Source organism: Notamacropus eugenii, chromosome 7 (genome assembly GCF_028372415.1).
Source record: "Notamacropus eugenii isolate mMacEug1 chromosome 7, mMacEug1.pri_v2, whole genome shotgun sequence".
Taxonomy (NCBI): Eukaryota; Metazoa; Chordata; class Mammalia; order Diprotodontia; family Macropodidae; genus Notamacropus; species Notamacropus eugenii.
The window spans coordinates 143,340,820-143,364,169 of NC_092878.1; the positions used below are offsets into that span (position 1 = coordinate 143,340,820).

General features: G+C 39.8%; 1 protein-coding gene across 1 annotated transcript in view; it reads left to right on the forward strand.

The window, feature by feature from the left end:
• Positions 1-403: 403 nt before the first annotated feature.
• The window catches only part of GPAT3 (glycerol-3-phosphate acyltransferase 3), a 64,358-nt gene continuing 41,411 nt past the window's right edge, over positions 404-23,350 (forward strand). Inside the window, exons 1-2 of the mRNA XM_072622794.1 lie at positions 404-861; positions 6,655-6,721. Of these exons, the coding sequence (XP_072478895.1) occupies positions 721-861; positions 6,655-6,721 (208 nt within the window). The 5' untranslated portion in view covers positions 404-720. The remainder of the gene's footprint in view (positions 862-6,654; positions 6,722-23,350) is intronic.

Genomic DNA, 23,350 nt, shown 5'->3' on the forward strand with positions numbered 1-23,350 from the left:
ATCCCAGGCTGTCTAAAGCATCTCGGGTGGATCAGGAGCCTGGGGTTGGGTGAGTGATGAGTCCGAGCCGGAGCTTAGCCCGAAGGGATCCATTAAATGGAAGGAACACCTAGCAGCCAGCGTCCCAGGACCTGGATTCAAGGCCTTCCTAGGTTTAGATCTCTGGGTGGAGCTCGTCGGATCCACTCCTGGGAATCCTGAGAGTTTAGGCTAACTGCCCGGGGTAGGGGTGCTGGGTATCCCCTCTGGGCGGTCAGTCTTTAACTTATGGCAGTGCCCAGGTCACCGAGCAAAGGGCACTGAGCGGCAGCCAGCGCGGCTGCCACTTGGAAAGTGGGCGAGGCTCCCCGGACAGTGGGCGAGGCTCCCCGGGGTGGGAGGAGGCCGAGGCGGGGCCAGGGGCGGGGCTCTCCCCGGCTGCCCCCGCCGCCCGCAGGGACGTCTCGCCAGAGGCTGGGCAGCCTTAGTCGCCCACCAGTGGGTAATTGGCCGAGCCGAGGGCGCGCCCGCACGTGCCTGCCTGCCCCCTGAGCCCCGGGGCTCCGTCCTCTGGTCGCCCAGCAGCTTCTCAGCGGCGGAGAGGAGGACGACGAGGACGACGAGGACGACGAGGACGAGGAGGAAGGAAATCGCAGCGGCCGAGCCTCTGTCCTTTCCTCCTTGGCTCGCTCCGGCGGGTGGCCGCGGGGAGTGCCCGCCGCCCCCGGGCCGGGCCGAGGCATGGAGGCTGCCGAGCTGGCCGTGCAGGTGCTGGGCACCTGGCTGGCGCTGGTGCTGAGCCTCATCCTGCTGCCCTCGGCGTTCGGCGTGTCGTTGGGCATCTCCGAGGCGTACCTCAAGATCCTGGTGAAGACTCTGGAGGTGAGTGCATGCGGGACCCCCCCGGGACCCCGCGTGATCGTGAATCCGCAGCCGCTGTGGAGGGCAGGGCAGAGCTCCGCCCGGGCCCGGCCGCCCCCTCCCGTTGTCTTTCCAGAGGTGACCCCAGAAGGACCTCGTGGTCCTTCCCCCGACTGTCCCCGGGCGGTGACCGCCGGGCACTGGCGCGCACTCACCTGGCCTGCTCTCAGTGCACTTGGCTGCGGGTCCGGTGCTAGTGCGGTTCCTCCTTTCCCTTCCTGTAAAACTGGTCTGAGATTGACCCGCTTGTGTCGGATTCCGGGATCCGTCCCGCTGCAAGCCGCAGTCACCTTCTCCCCGACATTCTTTCCCCCTTCGGGCCCCTCACTTCCTAGCAGCTTCCTTGGGTGGTTGGCTCCTACAGCCCTAAAGTAACTCGATCTCTGTGGAACGACCTCCTAAATCAGAGTTTAAGTGACCATTGATTGCTTCCTCAACCATACCTGTTGGCCATCTTTCCCCTCTCCCCATTCCTAAAGTTTGGCCAGCCTGAATGATCGTCGTGACCCAATTCTCTCCAGCATTTGTATGTCACTGTGTGGTTTTGGTTTTTCCCTTTGTTTTTTCTGTTTTTAAAACACAGTTTTTAATGGTTGTGCCCGTGAATACAAAGATTGGCTAAGAGGATAGGCTAAGACTTAGCCGCCAAGTAATGCCCAAGAAAACAGAGCGGGTGGTATGTGATAGAGTGCCATTCACTTTTGTCTCAGGTGTAAACGTACTGCTTATTTCGAGATCATATAGTAAGTGCCCTGGTCACCGAAGGAACCAAATTAATGTTACCTGATTTTTTTCTCCTTCATTTTCTTCCTCTCCCTTCAAAGTTTCTAGTAATGTTGACTGGGTGGTTGGGGAGGGAGCATCGAACTTTCCATGAAATTTAATTTGTGTTGTTGCAGATGGTTGTTCAAAACCTAAAATCCATACAAGGCTTTTTTTTTCTCTTTGCTCTGTGATTTCAAGAGAACCTTTGGGCTTGAATAACCCAACATATAGACCAAAAAAATGTTTCTTTTAAACGCTTCCCTTTTCTCTCCATTATTTTGTCATCTCTACCTTCAAAAGATATTCCTCTGGCTTCTCATAGTTGCCCTGACTGTCTATAGCAGAACTGTACAAAACGTAGGAGTTTTGATTTGGGCATCTGCATCAGGCTACTTTTCTTTGTAAATAGCTGTGTGGATTCTGGCATATTTATTAAACGTATTAGATTTTTTCCAAAAGTTTGAAAGCAGGCTGACCAAGATGCCAAACTCAAAACAATCTGTTCAGTTCTGTTGTAGATAATAGATGGCAGCTATAAATTGAGTAAGCCTAACAATTTATTTTTGGGCAGTTTAGTAGAAAGGACATAATAGTTGAGTTGCCAACCCCTCAAAATATAAATCATTCCTCAAGTTTCCATTTAGTTAAATGCTATGAACTTTAATAGGCCAAGCAACCAAATGCATTGATCTAGTTATGTATAATATCCTAAATAATGATTTGGTCCTGTGATACTGAGTAATTAAAAGAGTTTAAAACAGTTTGAAAGTGTGTGGCAGGAAAAATAGGACGAACCTTAAAGAGGACCAGGACATCAGGCAGGTAATGCCATAACATGCAAGTGAGTTGGATTTAAGTGAGGAGGGCTGTGCAAAGTCACCAGCCTCATTTTCTCCTCCTGAGCCATCTGAGTGCAGTGAAATATAGATCAGGACTTAGGTTGGAAACAGTAGTGGGATAGGATGGCAGGTAAGGAAGCATTTTCCTTTGTGATTCTGAATTCTCTATGGACTATACAAACATCTGTGAATGGTCTTTCTGAGAGCCTTCCTGAAGATTATTAGTTCTGAGTTCTAAAACTATCTTTAAAGTAAATAAAAGGTGTTAGGGCTTCATGTCATTGATTAAAATGGTAAAGACCACTAGCAAGTAATTGCTGAGCTGCAGCACTGGAAGACGTTGCTATGTCTGGGATACTCCATAATTATAAAAGCACAGGTCTGAACCAAAAAAAGTTCTGGAAAAAAAAATGCCCCCAGATTGGTCCTTGTAACTAACTTGTTAACAGCTACAATGCATGTGATTTTCTCTAATCATGAAATATTTTAATCCTTTCTTCAGCTTAACTTCATTGGGACACATTTTGGAGTTCTTTTTTCCAGTAGTCCTGATAGTTTGAATTAAGCTGTCCTTACTTGGCAGAGCAGGCAAAATGGCAAAATAATTGAAGGTTGGCTTTTGATGGCGTAATCAATTTCCTAATAGAAGTACTGAAGATTTATAGAATGCTCAAGTGTAGGCAGCATGTTTTTAAATATTTGGTTTAAAATATTTAGCTAGAATGTTCCTGATATGTCTAAGTTGTAATATAGCCTGTATTTTATTTGGATATACTTAAAGATTATATTATTTTGTTTTAGAACTTTCTTCTAACCCCTTCCAATCCATTTATAATGATAGAAACTTCTCTTTATGCCATGGTACGTTAGGATTTTAGACAGTGTGCTGGTCAGTATTTAACAATTGGCATTTTATACCATGACACATTTTCAAGTGATCTTATTTTCTCCATCATTTTCCTAAGTCTAGATAATCAGCAGAAAAATAAATCAAGGCCTGATTTGTTTTGTTGTTGTTTAGTCATTTTCAGTCATGAACTCTTCCTGACACTATTTGGATTTTTTCTGGCAAAGATACTGAAGAGGTTTGCCATTTCCTTTTCCAGCTTATTTTACAGAGGAGAAAACTGAGGCAAACAGGGTTAAGTGACTTTGCCAGGGTCACACAATAAGTATCTGAGGTTGGATTTGAACTCAGGTCTTATAGACTCTAGGCCTGGTTCTATATCTATAGTACCACATAGCTACCCTGATTTTTAGCATTTGCTGATTTTTGAGGTATAAACACTCACATGAAAAATTTAAGGAACTCGAGAGCCAAGATGATGGAGTATATGCCAGGACCCAGATGAACTTTCTCAATATTGCCCTTCAAACAACTTTAAAATAACACCTCAAATCAAATTTTGGAGCAGCAGAGCCCACGGAAAGTCAGAGGGAAATATTTTCCCAGCCTAAGATAATTTAGGAGGTCTGCAGGAGAGTTTTGTAACACTGGACTGGGTACAACCTCTCCAGTGGGCCAGGTTTACCAGTGATGGGTCTTCAAGGTGGTCACAGAAGCCATAGAAGCAACCTTGAGAGCTTTCAGTCCAGAAATTTTAAGGGGATTGAACAATTAGTCAGAAAGATTATAGGAGATCCTTTGCTGGCATTGGGTGCAGCTGGCACTATTTTACAATTCTATTGCCCATAAGTTGTTCTGGGTCATAGTTCTAGGATGGAGAGTAGCACTTGTGATCATTCAGAAGGGAGCAGAAGTCCTGATTGTAGTTTCAGGGCTAAGAGGAACTCTAGTGCTTGTGCTGTTGGGGAAAAGGAGCCCTTTTTGGGTAAAGACCAGAGCACAGATCAGGAGAGCAGTGAACACACCTCTCCCAGGATCATATCACCTTGGAAGCACTGAAAACTTATAGATACTTTCCCCCATTTTTCCTTCCCCCAAACTAATTCTGAAAACAGCAGCCCCCAAAAACCTGAAGCTTGGAATTGTGCTTTCCACCCCAAGGGAAGCAGAGTCCAACTTTAACATAAAGTTCAAAGTGAAGAAATAGGCTGGGAAAATGGACAAACAACAAAAAAAGAACTTGACCCTAAAAAGCTTCTGTGATGGTAGGGGAGACCAAGACATAAACTTAGAAGACAACAATGTGAAAACATCTGCAAGCAAAATGTTAAAGAAAAGTGCTAATTGGACCTACAGCCATCAAGAATTCCTGGAACAATGAAAGAAAAAGATGAGTGGTAAAGGAAAATTTGGGGAAATAATTAGAATGATACAAGCAAATTATGAAAGGAGAATTAACAGCTTGGTAAAAGAAGCACAAAAATTCACTGAAGAAAATATCTCCTTAAAAAACAGAATTGGCCTGATGGTAAAAGAGGCACCACAATTCATGAAGAAAATAATTTCTTAAAAATTAGAATTGGGCAAGTGGAAGCTAGTGACTCCATGAGACTTCAAGAAACAAAAGAAAGTCAAAAGAATGAAAAAAATAGAAGAGAATGTGAAATAGCTTATTGGAAAAACAAATGATGTGGAAAAATAGATCAAGGAGAGATAATTTAAGAATTATTGGACTGTGCTAAAGCTGTGACCAAAAAAGAAAGTCTACACATCATGTTTCAAAAAATGACAAAGGAAAACTTCCCTGATATCTTAGATCCAGAAGATAAAATAGAAAGAGAAAGAATCCACTGATCACCCGAAAGAGATCAAAAAATGAAAACTCCCCAGAATATTATAGCCAAATTCTAGAGTTCCCAGGATAAAGAAAAAAATGCTTCACACAGCCAGAAAGAAATCATTCAAGTATTGTGGGGCCACAATCGAGATCACACAAGATCTGTCAGCTTTTGTATTAAAGGAATAGAGAGAGGGCTTAGAAATGTGATATTCCCCAGGACAAAGGAGTTAGGGCTACATCTAAGAATAATCTATCCAGCAAAACGGTGGGTGGATTTAGTGAAATAGAGGACTTCCAAACAGAATACTCAAGAGAAGCATAGAAAGGCAAACATAATCATAAAGAACTCAATGGAGTTAAACTGTTCACATTCTTATATGGGAAGATGATATGTGTAACTCCAAAGAACTTTATCATTATTAGGGCAGTTAGAGATCATGACTAGGAGTTGATTATGTTGGGATGATCTTCAAGAAAAGAATGTAGGGGTGCATTGGGAGAATAATTTTTTTAAAAAATAAAGACAGTTTAGCAATTCACTATTCATACTGACTCCAGCATACTTATGGTTTTCGAGTTCTGTTCCTATGTGGGGTAAAATTTAATATTACAATGTTTTTTTACAGATACCTATATTGTTACGTTTTTCTAAAACATTCAGTTGGTCTCCAGAATAGTACTTATCTAAATGAAATTATAACTACCCTATGAAGATTGTGAAATAATCATCATCAGGAATAATGACAAACTTAAAAACTATTAGTTGACTCGCAGTACATAGCCAGTGCCATCCAGTTGGTGTTGATGGTCCTAATGATCGTAAAATGCTTCCTTGTACATCTTTAAAATTCTGTAATGTCAGAAGTAAGAGGCATATTCTAAGTAATCTAGTTCAGTTTCCTTGGTTTAGAAATGAGGATACTGTCAAGTAGTGATGGACCTGAGATTTCATAGGAAACTATTGAAAAAAGTAGGTAAGTGATCCTTTGACTATGTGATTCCAACAATTTCCTCCAAAATTATGAAGTCATTAATTACCCATTTCCCAACTTTTGTTAAAAGCAACTTTATTATTTTTTTTATCAGATAATCGGTTCCCTTTGTAGTGCTAGAAACATAATTGTACAGTGTCAGATTTGGAGGGGACCTCAGATGTTATCTAGCCAAATATATCCTTGAACAGGAATACCTTCTGCCATATTTCTGAAAGTCCACAGTTGGTGCTAAATCTGCTACTTTTAAGACCTGCAGTGTAGGAGAGCTCACTACCTTACAAAGTACCCCCACTAACTTGCAGTCCAGGTAATGTACTCTTTTCCGAACTTTCTCTTGTTGTGGAATCCTTTCAATGAATGTGATGGTTTGTCATACTTAAAAAAAAAATCGCAGTGTACTTTAAGTGTTGTAATTGCTTTAATGAGAAAATTATACACTTACAGCTTTTTATTTTTCTTTGTGAACAGTGGGCCACATTAAGGATTGAGAAAGAATCTCCAAAGGAATCAGTACTTAAAATCTCAGCTTCTGGTGGTAAGAGTATTATTACTGCTTTTATCGTCACTACAATTTACTCAAGATTCTAGTGGGGTGAAAAGAAATCTTTGCTTGCAGTCTGTAGAGGCTCCTGTATTTATTTTTTGCTGTTTCATTCATAGTTTTGTTTGTTGTACACAAAGATGATAGCGTTTCCCAACAGGGCCACACATTAAGTTTTTTTGATGGTAGAGGGGATGTGGTTAACTCATTTCTGTGATCCCACTGGTTCATCTTGTGACAAGGGGCCTGCATTCATGAGATGGGTTAGAAGTAGAAGGCAGATCTTCCTAGCCTGCTAGGGAATCACAGCTATGAATGGGTCCACCTTATCAGTTTGCTCTGACAAAACTCCTAGAATTAATGGGCCCCACATACTCTATGGTATACTCATATCTTTGACATAATTGTTTATGGATTTACTTTTCCCGTCAAGGAAAGAATTTTTAATGCTTATTAAAAATGACTCTGGAGAGGGTTAAAATCACTTGGGGACATACATAGATTGAAAGGGATAACTAGATTTAGCATTTTGATCTTTAAAAGATGTAGTTTTCAGTACTTTGCAGAGACTACGATGAAGCCATTTTTACCCCTTCTGACTTATACCTAAAAATGCCCTAAGTGTCAAACACCATTTACTGAAAGGAATTTGGTCTGCCTGCCTTTAATCCTAGCCTTTTCCACTCTGCCCTTCAAATAGTTTCTAGGTTAATCTTCCTAATTAACTCAGCAAACATTGATTTAATGCCCACAATATATTTATTTATCTCTGTTATGTGTTGGCTTCCCTCAGTAAAGTGAAAGCTCTTTGAAAGTTTGAACTATTTCTTTTTTAATTTGCTTCTGCAAATCTAGCACAGGACTTGGCTCATGTGCGTAATATTGTTTGTTGAATGAGTAAATGAATGAATGACTCTACTTTAGATACTGGAGATACAAAGATTAAAAAAAAAGTAACTGTGTCACTTCGCTACTCCCTTCTTCTGGGACAGAAATGCAAACTCCTTAGCCTGATACAGTGTGCCTTCATTTTACCTTTTTAATTGCATCCTGGACTGCTACCCTTTACTAACACTGGACTGCATGTTCCTTCCACTGTACAGTTTGTCTTTTACCCCTCCCTTCCTCCTTGCCCCTCCTGTTCATTTTTGAAATGTTCTCTTTCTGCATTTTCTGTGTATTGAAAATACTCTTTTTTTAAATTCCTGCTCAGTCAGGTGTCATTTCCTCCATGAAGCTTTCTGATTGCCTCAACTTTCTGTCCTCATAGTTTCCCAGGATTCTTTGTTTGGATCTTTACCTTTCCCCTTACTTACCTCTTTTATCCTCTTTTATCTTACTTATTTGTATATATCCTTTTCCCAGTAATGGATAGTATACTCTATGAGGTTGGGGATTGTGTTGTGTCTCGTTTTTCCAACCCTAGTAGCTTAGTACAGTGTCTTAAAATATAAATATGTGTGTATGTGTGTTTATATATGTGTATGTATATATTATATATATATATACATATAATGTGCATATATATATTTCAGTACAGTGTCTTTCACATAACAGGTGCTTAATAAATGTTTTATGAATTTAACATACCTTCAGTATCCACTCTGAAGTGGATCATATGAACTTGATGTTCACAAAATCAGAGCAGAGCTCAATTTAAAATGTGGAAAACTCAGATCAGTTACACAAAACGCCTAAATGTCTACCACCAATGCCTAGCTGGATTAATATTTTATGCTATAATTACACTATACTTTTTATACTTTATTTTATACTATAATTGGTTCAAATATGCACTGTTTAAATGTTTATTTTTATTAAATTTCTTCTTCCTCATTGTTTTAATACAAAGTGAACATTGTCACACTCTTTTTGATGTAGTGATTCCCAAACCTAGAAGTTTCGAGACCCTGTATTGTCCTGTATCAAGGAAACAAGCGAGCCTTCCTGAATCTTATTCCCTAGAAGTTCTAAGTCTTATGAATGGGCAATGTTAAAAAAAAATGATGGTAGCTCTATTTTCTTCTCTAAAATATTAACTTTAATGAATCAAAATGTATCAAATACATCCAGCACTGCGTTGGCGTGGAAGTACCAGGCTTACCTTTTCCAGGCTTATTTTGCTCCAAAATTTCCTTGACATCTCTTAGCCCTGACTGTAATTCCCTTGATTGTCTTCTCTTGATCTTGCTCAAGGCTTTTGTAGGTTCCATTAATATGTTTCAAGTTCCAAAATCCTAAGTTAGTTTAAAACAGTGAAGTGGGACGTGAATCTAACTTTAAAAATAGGAAGATCCACAACTTACCAGGTTTTAGCTAAGTGGTTTATGAGTATTAGAAATACATTCAGCTACTCAAGGTTTAATTAACACTTTCCATAATTAGCTAGTATGACTAAACAGGAGAAACTTATATCGTCTCTGTTTTGTTGCTTATTTTCCTATGGCAAAGTGTTAATGGTGAAAAGATTTGTTGTAATTTCATTGAGCAGGGTTATTTATGTGTTTTTTTTCTATGAAACCAGGAGTTTTATCTGCAGAGAAATGTCATATGCTTCTTTTACCTAATTAGCAATCATCTACCCTTTAACCTGTGTGGTTGATATTGAAAACCAGCCAACTGCTATTTTCATTCACCATATTGCAGTAACAAGCCACTTAACCGTGTGTTAAACTCAGGAGTAGTTGTGTCAAAGTCTTAGTCTGGTGGGAGTGTGTGTATAATGAAATAACTCCATTTGTTCCACATATTTGGCTCATGTAGTCTTCTGACATTCAGAACAGTGTTACTAAGATGCTGCCAGGGATCATTTGGGTACGTCTTGGCTGCTGCTGTGGCCACAGATGGGCCAAAGGCCCCAGAGCTGTGTTGTGTTACCTCTGGGTTTGAATGCTGGTGGTTTTTATAGTGTGCTGAGGAGGAGAGATGAGATAAAATAGTGGGATCCTCTAGACCACCCCCCTCCTACAACAGATGAGAAATATGAGATGTAGAAAGTTTAGAGATATTCTGACTTTTTGATGGCAGCTTACATGCATATCATGAAGTAGTTTTTTCTTGATTTCTAAAAACAGGAAAATCATGGATCCTACATGACTGTATTTCTATCAGTGGTGATACAGCTGTCTTTTCCACATTGCAAATTTCCCCATCATGGTTTTCATATTTTGCAGGTCAGCATAAGAAATAAAATGGGCATTTTGGAGAAGCTGAAGATGATGTGCAAAAGCCAGGAGATGACACAGAAAAAGTTTAGAAACTCAGAAATGCTTAAAATATATGTGTAGTATTGCATAATATCAACATATTTTTATCTTTTAATATCATAATAATTCAGATTACTTCTCTGGTATGAAAGGAGGGCCAAATCATTTTACATAGGTTTTTTCAGATCGTCAAGGCACCGTATCCCTGAACCCTTCCATGTAGAAGGGATAACTGGAATTCAGCTTTTTATTGTTTTAAAGTTTGCAAATTGCTTCCTAGTCAGGATCCTGTATAGTAGGTGCATGCAAGTATTTGCATTTTTACAGGTGGGGAAATTGAGGTTGAGCACTTAAGTAATTTGTCCTTAAATAATCTTGCAGGCTAGTCAATGTGAAAATTGGTATTTAATACCAAGACTCTAGATTCTAAGTTTACTGTTCCTTCTGTTCTCTTTCTGTTGTTTCTGTAGGGCTAAAACCTGGTTGGCATTTTTTTTCCTGTGTTTTATTAAGCCTTAATGCTTCTGTAGGCCGAGTTTCAGGTTTGTTACCTGACGTTTATCTGACACTGTTATCTGATGCAGCCGTTTCTCTTATCCATTGTTAGCTTTATTTTGTGATGATAGTCATTAAAAAGCTACTGCTTCCTGAATAGGAGGCAAAAGTTTACAAGTTAAGTAATGAGTAGACAGAGAGATTACTGTTCTTATACCTCCTGATTTGGTGGCTTTAAGACTTATGTTTAACAGAGATGGAGAGATACATGGTTGGAAGGAGCTGTCTGTTGTAATCAATAAAGAGTCAGAAGTGTTAACTTTGTAGGGGGTAGAGTGGGAGGGAGGGCAGAAAATATGCAATTTTTCTTTCGCATCTTGTTTTCCTACCACCAAATGTGTGAGTACCCCTTTAGCAGAGGGCTAAAATACTGAAGAAAATGATCATTTCTTTTCCTTTTTGGATAGAGACCTGAACTTGTTCCTAAAGTCAGTTTTTTTCATATCTTCGCCTCTGTTTTTTTCCCCTCTTTCTAACTTTCTCTCCAAATTGAATGTAAGCGATCAGAAAAAGGTAGGAGAGAAAGTTACTTTTCCCCTCTATTTCTTCATTGCTTTTCCAAACCAGCAAGGCCAAAGTTCTAATAAGACATTTGAATCCCAGACCTTTTAGAAAGAAGATTGCTTAACCTTTCCCTTTTACTCTACTTTTGAAGTTCCTTCCCTGTTCGTCATTTTACTGACCATGCATATGATGGCTATGTCAGGATTGCTGAAAATCCTTGAACTCTGTAAAGTGTGAGGACAAAGAGAATTTTATTGACCAGCAGAATGGGAAGAAGCTACTGTACTTGGGAGTCAGAAAGCCTGGGTCTCGCCTCTATAAACTTTGGACGAATCCCCCAATATACTGAATCTTAGTTTCTTTAAAAAAAAAAAAACTTACTGCCTATATAAACTTTGGGTGAGTCACCAGATATACTGAATCTGTTTCTTTAAAAAAAAAAATTGAGTCTAGTGATACATGTTGGCCAGCTTTTCAGGATTACTGAAAGAATTGAATGAGAATGGATACAGAAGTGCTTTGGCAACTTCCAAACCTATACATATGGAAGATGGTGGCAGTCGTTACTGCATTACTCTAGAAGTTTAAATTCTTAGCACCTAAAATGTTGAGAACAGTTTTTCTCTTCTCATGTGTCATGTAGGCAGGGTATGTTGAGAAATCTGTTTGTATTAATGGAGGTGATTTCATTGTTGCTGTGTCATTTCAGTCATTTCTGACTCTTTGTGACTTCATTTAGGGTTTTCTTGGCAAAGATGCTGGGGTGGTTTGTCATTTCCTTTTCCAGCTCATTTTACAGATGAGAAAGCTGAGGCAAATAGAGTTAAATCACTTGCCCAGGGTCACACAGCTAGTAAGTGTCTGAGGCTAGATTTGAGCTCAGAAAGATAGTCTTCCTGACCTCAGGCCTAGTGCTCTATCCACTCTGTCATCTAACTGCCCCGCAGCTGACCATGCCTTCTACTTAATTATCCAAAAATGAGTAGGGATTTTATTTGCTATCTGTTGTCCCAAGAGATATAGTAAAATTTTCACATTAAAGTACAGTAACAACGTGAGTTAAGTTAGTTTCTTAACTGGACTCTGTTTCTGGTGTTCCTCCCTTCTAATCCAGTGTTGTCTTTGACTCTAAGACAGTTTTACTCACGTCCACTTCAGTCCCATCTCCCTCTCCTATAGAATAACACCCTGAGTGTTGTAAAGGGGAGAGTCAAGATCTGACCCTGCTCCTAGGAAAGCCACTTAACCAGCCAACCTCTCTGGGCTCCCTCATTTAGAAAATGCATGCCTGGAGCAGAGGACTTCTGAGGCTTCTCCAAGCACCAAATCTATGAGTCTGTGAAAATAACCCCCTACCCCCACACAGTCACACACACAATCATACATGAACATAGTCCCACACACACGTACATGCACATGCACATGCACACACGCACCTCCTTACTCTGCAGGAGACAGTTCAGGATGTTTCACCTGGTGTTCAAGGCGTGGCGTGGACTGTTTTCAATGTTTCTCTCCGACTTATCTCCCAGAATTGTCCTTTGCGCACCTTATGTTCCAGCCAAAAGGACTGTTCCTGGAATTGCTCTCTTGTGCATCCTCTAGGGTCCGGCTCCAATGCTGCCTCTTCCTCCCCAGTGAAGAGTCACTGCCTTGGTTGTATTCTTGTTTGGAGAGTTAGAGATCATAGAAGGAATCGTATTGATGATGAATAACTAAGTGATTGTAGATATAAATCAGGTTTTCTCCAAATTAAGTTCTTTGTGGTTGCAATAAGAAACAGGCTTGTATAGTCTATAAAGAGCAAGCCTGTGATAAATAGAAGTGTGCATAAAGTAATTCTACATATATATATATACACACGCCCCTATTTGTGTCTAATGGTGGCCATCTCTAAAGCAGGGAAGGAAGGGAAGAAAAAAAAGAAATATGATAATTTTGTTATATATTTATAAAGAATAGCTAGTTGTTGATAATAGATTTGCAATTTCATGAGCAATCATCTTTTTTATTATACTGTATTATGGAAATGTTGTTTTATTCCATAAATCAAAAGTAAAAATTTTTTTTAAAAAAGAGCAAGCCTTGGAGTCAGAAATAATCATATTAGTAATTAGTTAGCCTTTCTATTTAAGGTTGGCAAATGCTTTATGTATATTATTTATGTGATTCTTTCAGCAGTCCTGCTGATTTTACATACCAGTAAATCAAAGCTCAGAGATTAAATGACTTTCTCAGGATCCCACAGCCAGTACTGAGGTGGGACTCAGAGTCTGTTATATATCCGGTGCCCTCTCCATGCACCATCTAGCTGCTTGAAAACAAACCCTGGGCAAGTCACTTAACCACCTAGTGTTCTAGGCAGTTTATAGAATGATAAATGACTGAGATGGTGCTGATCTGCATGAGTGAAGAATTTTCCTCATCTAGGAGTTTACTGCATTAATAAAAGTGTACCTTCAGACCTTCTCACCTTAGACCAGGCCTGCCTTAGAGCCATGATTCAGGCCGTGTTTGTAACTTAGGTTCAAGATCAGAATGGAATGAAATGAAATGTTTAGAGTCTACCACAGTTAACAGAAGGGGAATTCCATAGCTAAATCATAAGGACATTCAAACAGAGAAGGGATATTCATTGAGGATTTGGCATGGATCCTTCCCCTGTACTGCTGGTCCAAAATCTCAGGAGGAGCCCCTGTGACTCAGGGTCTACTCGCTTTTCTACTCACTCCCTGCTACCAGGGAGCCGGGACAGTGTCCTGAATCTTAGTTCCCTGGGCCAGAAGAAAAGAAAAGAAAAACTTATCCGCACAAGGGTCTGATTATGTGAAAATCATCCATTGCCCACAAGTCCAAGGACTCCCTAAAGGTTTTCTGGAGAATCTCTCACTACATCATTGTTTTGAGGGATTCAAGGACAGCCCTCATCTCAGGTATGTGAGAAATCTGGGGATGGTCAGCACTGGATAAGATCCGAAGCTCTACCCTCCCACAATGAACCCTTTGACCTTAACTGGAATCTCACACCTGCCTGATCGGTTGCCTCTGGAGTCTGCTTCCCTCTGGCCCTGGCCTTATTCATGCTTTACTCACCAGCCATCTTTTTGCCATCTCCCTTGCTGCCACAGATTTTCCATAGTCAAATCAACTCTGATGTTGCTTCTGGAAAGGGTATGTCATTTAAATTCCTTATTACTCAGCTCACCAGCCCTGTCATTTTATTCTCTCTTTAAACGTTAAATTTAGTTTTAAGAAGTTAAATCTTATTAAAGACTTCCTGAATGAAGAACACTGCTAAGTCACATCCTCACAGAGCTTACAACATAGCATGGAGATGACAACATAGTAATATGATTGAAACAGTGGCCTCCCTACAAGTCTTCTCTTTTAGCGGTCATTTTCTCATTCCCAGCCTCTTTTATTGTGGAATTAACACCCTCAGCAGTTCTGTTAACAGACCATCCCTTTAATGACCCAGAGACCAGGCATTCCATTCACTATTGAGTGCTCTTTAAAAGATTGACCCCAGTATCTGTGAGAAGTAACCAGGGAAACCCATGAGTGATGAATTCATCGCATATTTGTGGAAAGCAGATATTACTTTCTTTCCCTTACTCTGTGGTCTAATCAAACCATCCTCCTGGCAGTTCCTCACACATGGCATTCCATTTTCCATTTGCCCTAGCTATCTGTCATGCCTGGAAATACATAACCTCTTAGCTCTGCCTCTAAGAACCCCTAACTTCCTTTAAGACTCAGCTCAGGTATCACTTTCTCCATAATGTTTCTTAATCCTGTTCCCCAAATGCTAGGATCTCCCCTTCCTAAACTAATACCTTGTATTTGTTACATATGTGCATATATATGCATGCATGTATGTTTATGTACATACAAGTATATACACACATATATGCACCTTTTTACATACGTAGACTGTTTCATTTTTGCATAGCACCATACCTGACTCCTAGGTACTTGAAGAATGCTTATTGATCCCCTTAGTAGATTCTGTAGAGCTCCTTGAGGGCAGATCCTTTTTCGTTTTTGTCCTTACATCGTTAGCATCTAGCCCAGTACTTTGCACATAGTAGCCTTTCATAAAGGTTTATTAAAGTAAATTGAGGGATACTTTATTGCAAGTGAGCACGTTGCCTGAAATGGGTCATGTCTTTGAGGGCTCTGGATATACACCTTATGGTTGGACTCATGAGAAGGAGCCAATCACATCCTTGTTCTCGAATAAATGGAGTGTGAACAGAGAGACTTTGCTTTGGACCAGCCCAAGGACCACCTTGGAAGAGATAATGCAAATTGACGAGGATCGTTTCAACTCGATCAGGAATCAGTTTTCTTTATTAATAGTACTTATAATGTTAATTACGGTATTAATAGTATTTAAGTATTAATAGGAATAGCCTTTATGGAGTGTTTTAAAAGTTTACGCAATGTTTTTCGTACATCATCTCATCTGATCCTCACAATAGCCTGGGATGTTAGGTACTTATAGTTATTATCACCCCTGTTTTACAGATGTGGAGACTGAAGCCCAAAGGGGATGAAGTAATGAAGTCACATAGCAAGCCGCAGAGGCAAGATTTGAACTTAGTTTCTTTCTGGCTCCAAATATAGAACTTTGTTCTCAGGACTTCTGACAAGATGTTACCCCTTCTTTCCTCAGGCAGTCATCAGACCTGAGACTGTGGTAGCCCCCCCCTTCCAGAAGCAGAGATGATAGAATCCATTATATGGGGGACACAGCCAGTACAGTCAAACAGACTCTTCTGAGTATCCCAGGGAAGATTCAGCTTCTGCCTGAAGGGGCAGAATCCATTGTCTGCAAATTTGAAGTTTTTGTGGAAATGCAGGTGGACCTGCAGTTACTATTACAAAGGGCCATGTATATGGAGATATGGAAGATCTTCCATTTCTTCACCTGAAAGCTTTAGTTTTTTGGTAGTTCAGTACACTGTAACATATAGTTACAGTAAGATAGTAATGATTATTATTATAGCAATAATAATAAATAGCATTTTTTTTTTTAGTGTTATAAGGTTTGCAAAGTGCTTTTACAATTTTAATCTAATTTCATCCTCACAACGTCTCTGGTGCTAATATTATCCTTATTTTACAGATGAGGAAACTGAGGCAGACAGGTTAGTTGACTTGCCCAGAGTTACACAGCTAATAAGTGTCTGAAGACATATTTAAACTTGAGTCTTCCTGACTCCAGGTCTAACACTCTAACCACTGTGCTTCCTCATCTGTTTCTGGGCCAAATCTGAAGGTTGCTGTTGTCTCTCCTTACTCTGCCATAGTTTTTGGTTTGTCTTCACGTTATATGGGGGGAAAAGGCGAATATCTCCTGGCTCAGGGTGGATAGTATGATAAGGAAAAAAAGGTGATTTAACGACTTATTTTGCTATTGTTTTCTCTGATAAAGAAAATAATCCTGGCATTAGAAGGGAAGGACAAAATGGCTAATACTTGTAACTTGAGAAAAGTAGGGAAATGGTAAAAGAGACCCTAGAGAGCTTTCAAGTCCCCAGGCCCAGGTGAGCTCCATTCTAGGGGGAGAATGGGATAGGACAGCTGGGACCAAGGAACAGGAAACATCCTGATTTTTTTAAGGGAAGAGAATGGAGTCTATAGATGAGAAGAGGTTGACTTCACCTGCAAAATTTAGATGATATTACTAAAAGGCTGGTTAATGAATATTTAGAAAATAAAGAGCCAACATGTCTTTTTTTTTAAAAAAATTGTATTTTATTTTATTTTTCCAATTACATGTAAAGATAGTTTTCAATGTTTATTTTTATAAGATTTTAAGTTACAAAATTTTCTCCCTCTTTCTTTCCTCCCCTGTCCCCAAGAGAGCAAGCAGTCTGATGTAGGTTATACATATGCAGTCATAGAAACATATTTCCACAGTAGTCATATTGTGAAAGAAGAAATAGAGTAAAAGGGAAAGGCCACAAAAAACAACAAAAAAGTAAAAATAACGTGCTTCGATCTGCACTCAGATTCCATGGTTCTTTCCCTGGCGGCTGATAGCATTTTCCATCATGAGTCTTTTGGAATTGTCTTGAATCATCGTATTGCTGGGAGGAGCTAAGATAATCATAATTGATTATCATTGTGTCTGTTACTGAGTACAACGTTCTCCTGGTTCTACTCATTTCACTCGGCATCATTTCATATAAGTCTTTACAGGTTTATCTGAAATCCACCTGCTCATCATTTCTTATTTCACAATAGTGTTCTATTACATTCATATACCACAACTTGTTGAGTCATTCTAAAATTGATTGGCATCCCCTCAACTTCCAGTTCTTTGCCACTGCACAAAGAACTGCTATACATATTTTTGCACATGTAGATCGTTTTCAATTTTTTATGATCTCTGAGATACAAACTTAGTGGTATCGCAGGATCGAAGAGTATGCACAATTTGGCTGTCCTTTTGGCATAGTTCCAGATTGACGAGCTAACATGTCTTTGTCAAGAACAGGCCCTGTAAGTCCTCATTTTCTTTCATGATTATATTGGTCATATGCGTTCAGTTTAACATATTTTTTTCAGATAAAGGTGTAGAAGGCATGCTTGTCAGATTTTCAGATAACACAGAGGGAATTAATCAACAAATATTGTTAAGTACCTACTGTGTGCCAGGCACTATTCTGGGAGGTGGGAATACAGGTACATACAATGAAACAATTCCTACTTGCCGATAGAGGAGAAAAGTAGGTATAAAAGTATCTAACATGAAAATGAACTTAATAAATACAAATATCTACAAAGTAATAAAATACAAAGTAGTTTGAGAGGCAGGGCTCTAGTGGTTGGAGGAATCAGGAAAGGCTGCATGCGGAAAATGGTGCTTGGACTGTGAGTTAAAGGGGCAGATAGATGGCCGTTGGGAGGTTAGGCAGGCGTAATTGCCGGCATGTGAGAGACTAGTGCAAAGGCAAAGAATGGAGTTAGTTTGGATTCCAGAGTTGGGACAAGAAGAGAGTAATAAATGAGGCCATATTTCATTAGGTGCAGCCTGCAGGTTCCAAAGTCCAGGCATTCTGCTGCAGCCCAGTGCTCCTTCCGCTGGGAATGCAAGTTATTGGCTACATTTCCTTTTTTAGATAGGACGTGTGCAGGCTGGTGCCACTGGGCTGGTGCTCTGGTACATGATCTTCCTGCTATTTTTTGTCACCAAGAGCCTCATTGTAATTCATCCGACCAGTGGGGGTTGGAAGTGTCTCATTTTTCATATTTACTTCGTGGTTGAACATCTATGTTAATCATATGCTTGACCTGTGAAATGATTATGGACTTCCGTTTCTCACTTGGGTTGCTTTTTAATCCATCCTGAGGGATATTTGTCTTTTATTGGAAGGAAAAATAATGATTTTGTTTCAGGTTACATTCTTCTAGAGTGAGAATACAGCATGAGGCCATGATAATTTTAAAAGTATATTTGGTATTTTTTAAAAATGCCGTATTTTGACCTAACCTGTATGTGTGTCTTTAGAACCAGTGGAAAAAAGCAGCTCAAGGGAGGTGGAATGAGCTCTGCAGACCCCGAGCATTTTAACCCCATGCTGCTTATGAAAAGAATTTTAAAATTACTCTAATTTGACTCTGAGATAAAATCTGCTAATTTTGAGGATGGAATTCAAGAGAAAGGTTGGAGCTGAGGAGAAAGTCAAACTTGTGTAGCTTTTTTGATTTCTTTTTGACTTTATGGATGTAAGCTATTTCAATTTCAGATATCAGATTATGCAATGTTACTAAGAATACAGAAGCACTAATAATATTTAGCAGCAGAACTGTTTTCAGAACAAAGCACAGACAGTGTTTTGCTATGGGCCCTTCTTATTGCAATCTGGCTGTAGATGGTAGAGGTAGGGAACTGTGAACCAAGTCGACCTATTTAAACAGGTAATATGTGGTGGAAAGTCAGTTTCAAGGTGGGCCTGTTCACAGATCTGGGATGAAGGGGGCATGAAAAAGGAGGGGAATTATAGTCTTAGAAATAACTGCCCTTTGATTGGCAGTAGGAATGGATATCACTGATTCCTTCCAAGAGACTAGTTCCCCTCCTCCAGAGTTTTAGCCCAGGTTCCTCAAGTTTGGCCTTTTCATTGAATTCAAACTTCCATGGATCCACACTTACCTTGGATTCAAAGGGCTGCACTTGAGGACCTAGAGAGAGGGTCACATATGGCCTTGAGGCTGCAGATTCCCTTCCCCTGGTTTAACCTTTACCTGGGAAATGCTATGCACTGTGAATGTTCCAAATGTGAAAGCTACCCTTGGTTCAAAATCTACTTTAGGTAAGCCTCTGCTTAAGAGTGCCTCCATTGATGTGCTAACCAGAAGATATATTATAATTTATTTTGCTATTTTGGCTAAGTAAATATTAAGTAAATTCCTTCTTATACATGGATTACCTCACCCAAGGGAGCACTCCTGACCCAGGAATATGTGTTGCCAGGGCAAGGTCCCTCCCTGATGAATTGCCACTCTGCTACCCACTGCTTTCCCATAGGGATGCTGATGTTGTTGGAGGGTGTGGTGATGAATTGCAACCTTATAAAAGTGACTTCTTTGCTACAGAGAGGGTCTCATGTCCTTTAGGGATAGCCTTGGACCATTCCTGCTCTTTTTTTGAGTCAAGAAATGCTGGCTATCCTCAGCATCTGCTAGTGCAGGGGTGGAGAAGAGTCAAAAGGCCGTACTTAAGGATCTTGAAGATCACATGCAGCCTAAAGGCTGCGGTTCGCTTTCTAACTAGTAGAAGCTCTCAAGTTGAGTTGGTTAAATCTTTTGCTTCTGTTTTAATTGCTACTTCCTAACACTAGTCTTCTGTTTGACCTCAGGAGAGGAAATTCCTTGTCAGTACCCATTGTACCACTGGGAGTCCATGTAAATCATGACATGAAAGGGAACCTGGGTCCTCAAGTGCAGCCTTTTGATTGAATCCAATGTAAGTGGGAATCCAGTGTAAGTTTGGATTCAGTCAAAAGGCCACACTTGAGGACCTCTGGCTGAAACTCTACGGGAGGGGAAATAGTGTCTTAGAAAGAATTAGTAATATCCTTTCCCACTGCCAACCAAAGGGCAGTTATTTCTAAGACTGTTATCTCCCTCGTTTTTTATACCCCCTTCATCCCATAACCTTTTGTTCTTCATTTCTACCATGACCAAAATTGCTGGTATTGGAATATTTTTGTTTGTCTTCTCTCTATCCATTGTGCGCTCTCTGATGTCTTTCCACCCACTTCCACAGTGATAAATGTTTTTATTCTTGTATGGGGGAGGAATTGGATTTCTCACTTGTAAAGAATATAGGAGCAGTTTTGTATGTATGGAGAAACAAAGGTAAAGTATTGAAAGGAGAAGAGTTTTCCATGGCTTATCTGGGAATAAAAAAAAAATCTTTATTTGCTTTCAGCCAAGATTTGAGGCAAACAGTATGGTACTAGTCCTACAGAAAGTAGTTAAAATAACCCTATTGTACATTTCCTTCTTAGCTCTCAGATTCTTAGAATGTGCTAGGCTATGATAGTGATGTAATCCAATGATGAATTAGGACAGTATTCTTGGTAATAGCGTAGATAGCATACAAATATACAAGGAAACCTGGCTGAGTGCTTATGTAAGGCTTTTCTGGGGTTTATTTAATTTGGCTTTATTTTCTATGTTAAAAAAATTGTAATTCTTTAGCAGCCCAATGCCGCAGAGTAAGGGAGAGGGAGGACAGTTGCATCATTTAGTTATTGCAAAATAGGAAGCCGTGGTTGAGAGGAGTTTTTCAGAAAAAAAACAAAAGAAAAGCTACAACCCACATTGATTTTAGAGAAGTTTCTTATCCTGAATGGATTATGTTGGTTGCTCTTAGAGATTCACCTCCTTTCTGAAGGGTTGCTTATTTGGGAGGTGGTAAACTAGTCCTTTAAAAGTCACACAGAAGAGAAAGGCAACCAAGTCACAGATAGTAAGAGAAAGATCAGTTAAAATGGCCCTGAGAGTTTAATCTCATACTCTACTTGTTGGGAAAGATGAATAAAAATAGGAATGGTCAGTGTTGGGAGGGCTATGGGAGGGTATACACTAATAGACTATTGGTAAAACCATGAATTTGTCTAATCATTTTGGTCAGCATCCTGACTATTGGTAATATGCCCCAAGAAAATCACAGACAGAAACAAAGGTCAAATATATACAACAAAAATATATACAAATATTACGTCGTTTTCAGTTGTGTCAGACACTTTTGGCAAAGATGCCAGAGTGGTTTGCCATTTCCTTCTCAGCTCATTTTACAGATGAGGAAATTGAGGCAAACAGGGTTAAGTTAAGGTTGCTCGAAGTTACACAGCTAGAAACTGTCCGAGGCTAGATTTGAACTTAGGAAGATGAGTCTTCCAGACTCCAGGCCCAGCACTCTATCCACTGTGCCAACTAGCTGCCCTACAATATTTATAGCAATGCCCTTAAAGATATCAAAGAATGGGAAATAAAGTTGGTGACCACTGATTTTGTAACGTTTGAAAAAAAAATATGGTACACGAATGTAATTAAGAAATGTGAAATATGTGATCAAAAAAAGAGCCTAGACATCATCTTTCATGAAATTATCAAGGAAATCTGCCCTGAGATTCTAGAACCAGAGGGCAAAATAAGTATTCAAGGAATCCACAGATCACCACCTGAAAGAGATCCAAAAAGAGAAACTCGTAGGAACATTGTGGCCAAATTCCAGAGTTCCCAGGTCAAGGAGAAAATATTGCAAGCAGCTAGAAAGAAACAATTCAAGTATTGTGGAAATACAATCAGGATAACACAAGATCTAGCAGCTTCTACATTAAGGGATTGAAGGGCGTGGAATAGGATATTCCAGAAGTCAAAGGAACTAGGACTAAAACCAAGAATCACCTACCCAGCAAAACTGAGTATAATACTTCAGGGGAAAAAATGGTCTTTCAATGAAATAGAGGACTTTCAAGCATTCTTGATGAAAAGACCAGAGCTGAAAAGAAAATTTGACTTTCAAACACAAGAATGAAGAGAAGCATGAAAAGGTAAACAGCAAAGAGAAGTCATAAGGGACTTACAAAAGTTGAACTGCTTACATTCCTACATGGAAAGACAATATTTGTAACTCTTGAAACTTTTCAGTATCTGGGTACTGGGTGGGATTACACACATACACATGCACATGCACATGCACACACACATAGAGACAGAGTGCACAGAGTGAATTGAAGAGTATGGGATCATATCTTAAAAAAATGAAATCAAGCAGAGAGAGAAATATATTGGGAGGAGAAAGGGAGAAATGGAATGGGGCAAATTATCTCTCATAAAAGAGGCAAGCAAAAGACTTTTTAGTGGAGGGAAGAAGAGGGAAGGTGAGAGAAAAACATGGTTTACTCTCATCACATTCCACTAAAGGAAGGAATAAAATGCACTCTCATTTTGGTATGAAAACCTATCTTACAATACAGGAAAGTGGCGGAGAAGGGGATAAGCAGGGTGGGGGGGGATGATGGAAGGGAGGGCATGGGGAAGAGGGAGCAATTTGAGGTCAACACTCATGGGGAGGGACAGGATCAAAAGAGAGAATAGAAGTAATGGGGGACAGGATAGGATGGAGGGAAATATAGTTAGTCTTATACAACATGACTATTATGGAAGTCATTTGCAAAACTACACAGATATGGCCTATATTGAATTGCTTGCCTTCCAAAGGGAAGGGGTGGGGAGGGAGGGAGGAAGAGAAGTTGGAACTCAAAGTTTTAGGAACACCTGTTAAGTACTGTTCTTGCTACTAGGAAACAAGAAATACAGGTAAAGGGGTATAGAAAGTTATTTGGCCCTACAGGACAAAAGAGAAGATGGAGACAAGGGCAGAGAGGGATGATAGAAGAGAGGGCAGATTGGTGATAGGGGCAATTAGAATGCTTGGTGTTTTGGGGTGGGGAGAGGGGACAAAAGGGGAGAAAATTTGGAACCCAAAATTTTGTGAAAATGAATGTTAAAAGTTAAATAAAAAATAAATTAAAAAAAAAGAAATTTGAAATATACAGAATTCAGAGACAGTGGAAGATTTATATGAACTGATGCAGAATAAAATAACCAAAATCACAATAAGAATATAATATACACAGTCATTACAATCATATATATGAAAAAATAACTAAAAGGAAGCCAGAAGTTTTAGTATCTGAAAAATCAGTGATGGTCATGGGGACTCCCTTCTTATGGCAAAGAGGCAGACTAGAACTAAATGTTTTTTTTTTTAACAGTCAGATGCAGTCACTATATCAAGGGTTTTTTTTCCCCTTTTTCCTTCCCTTCC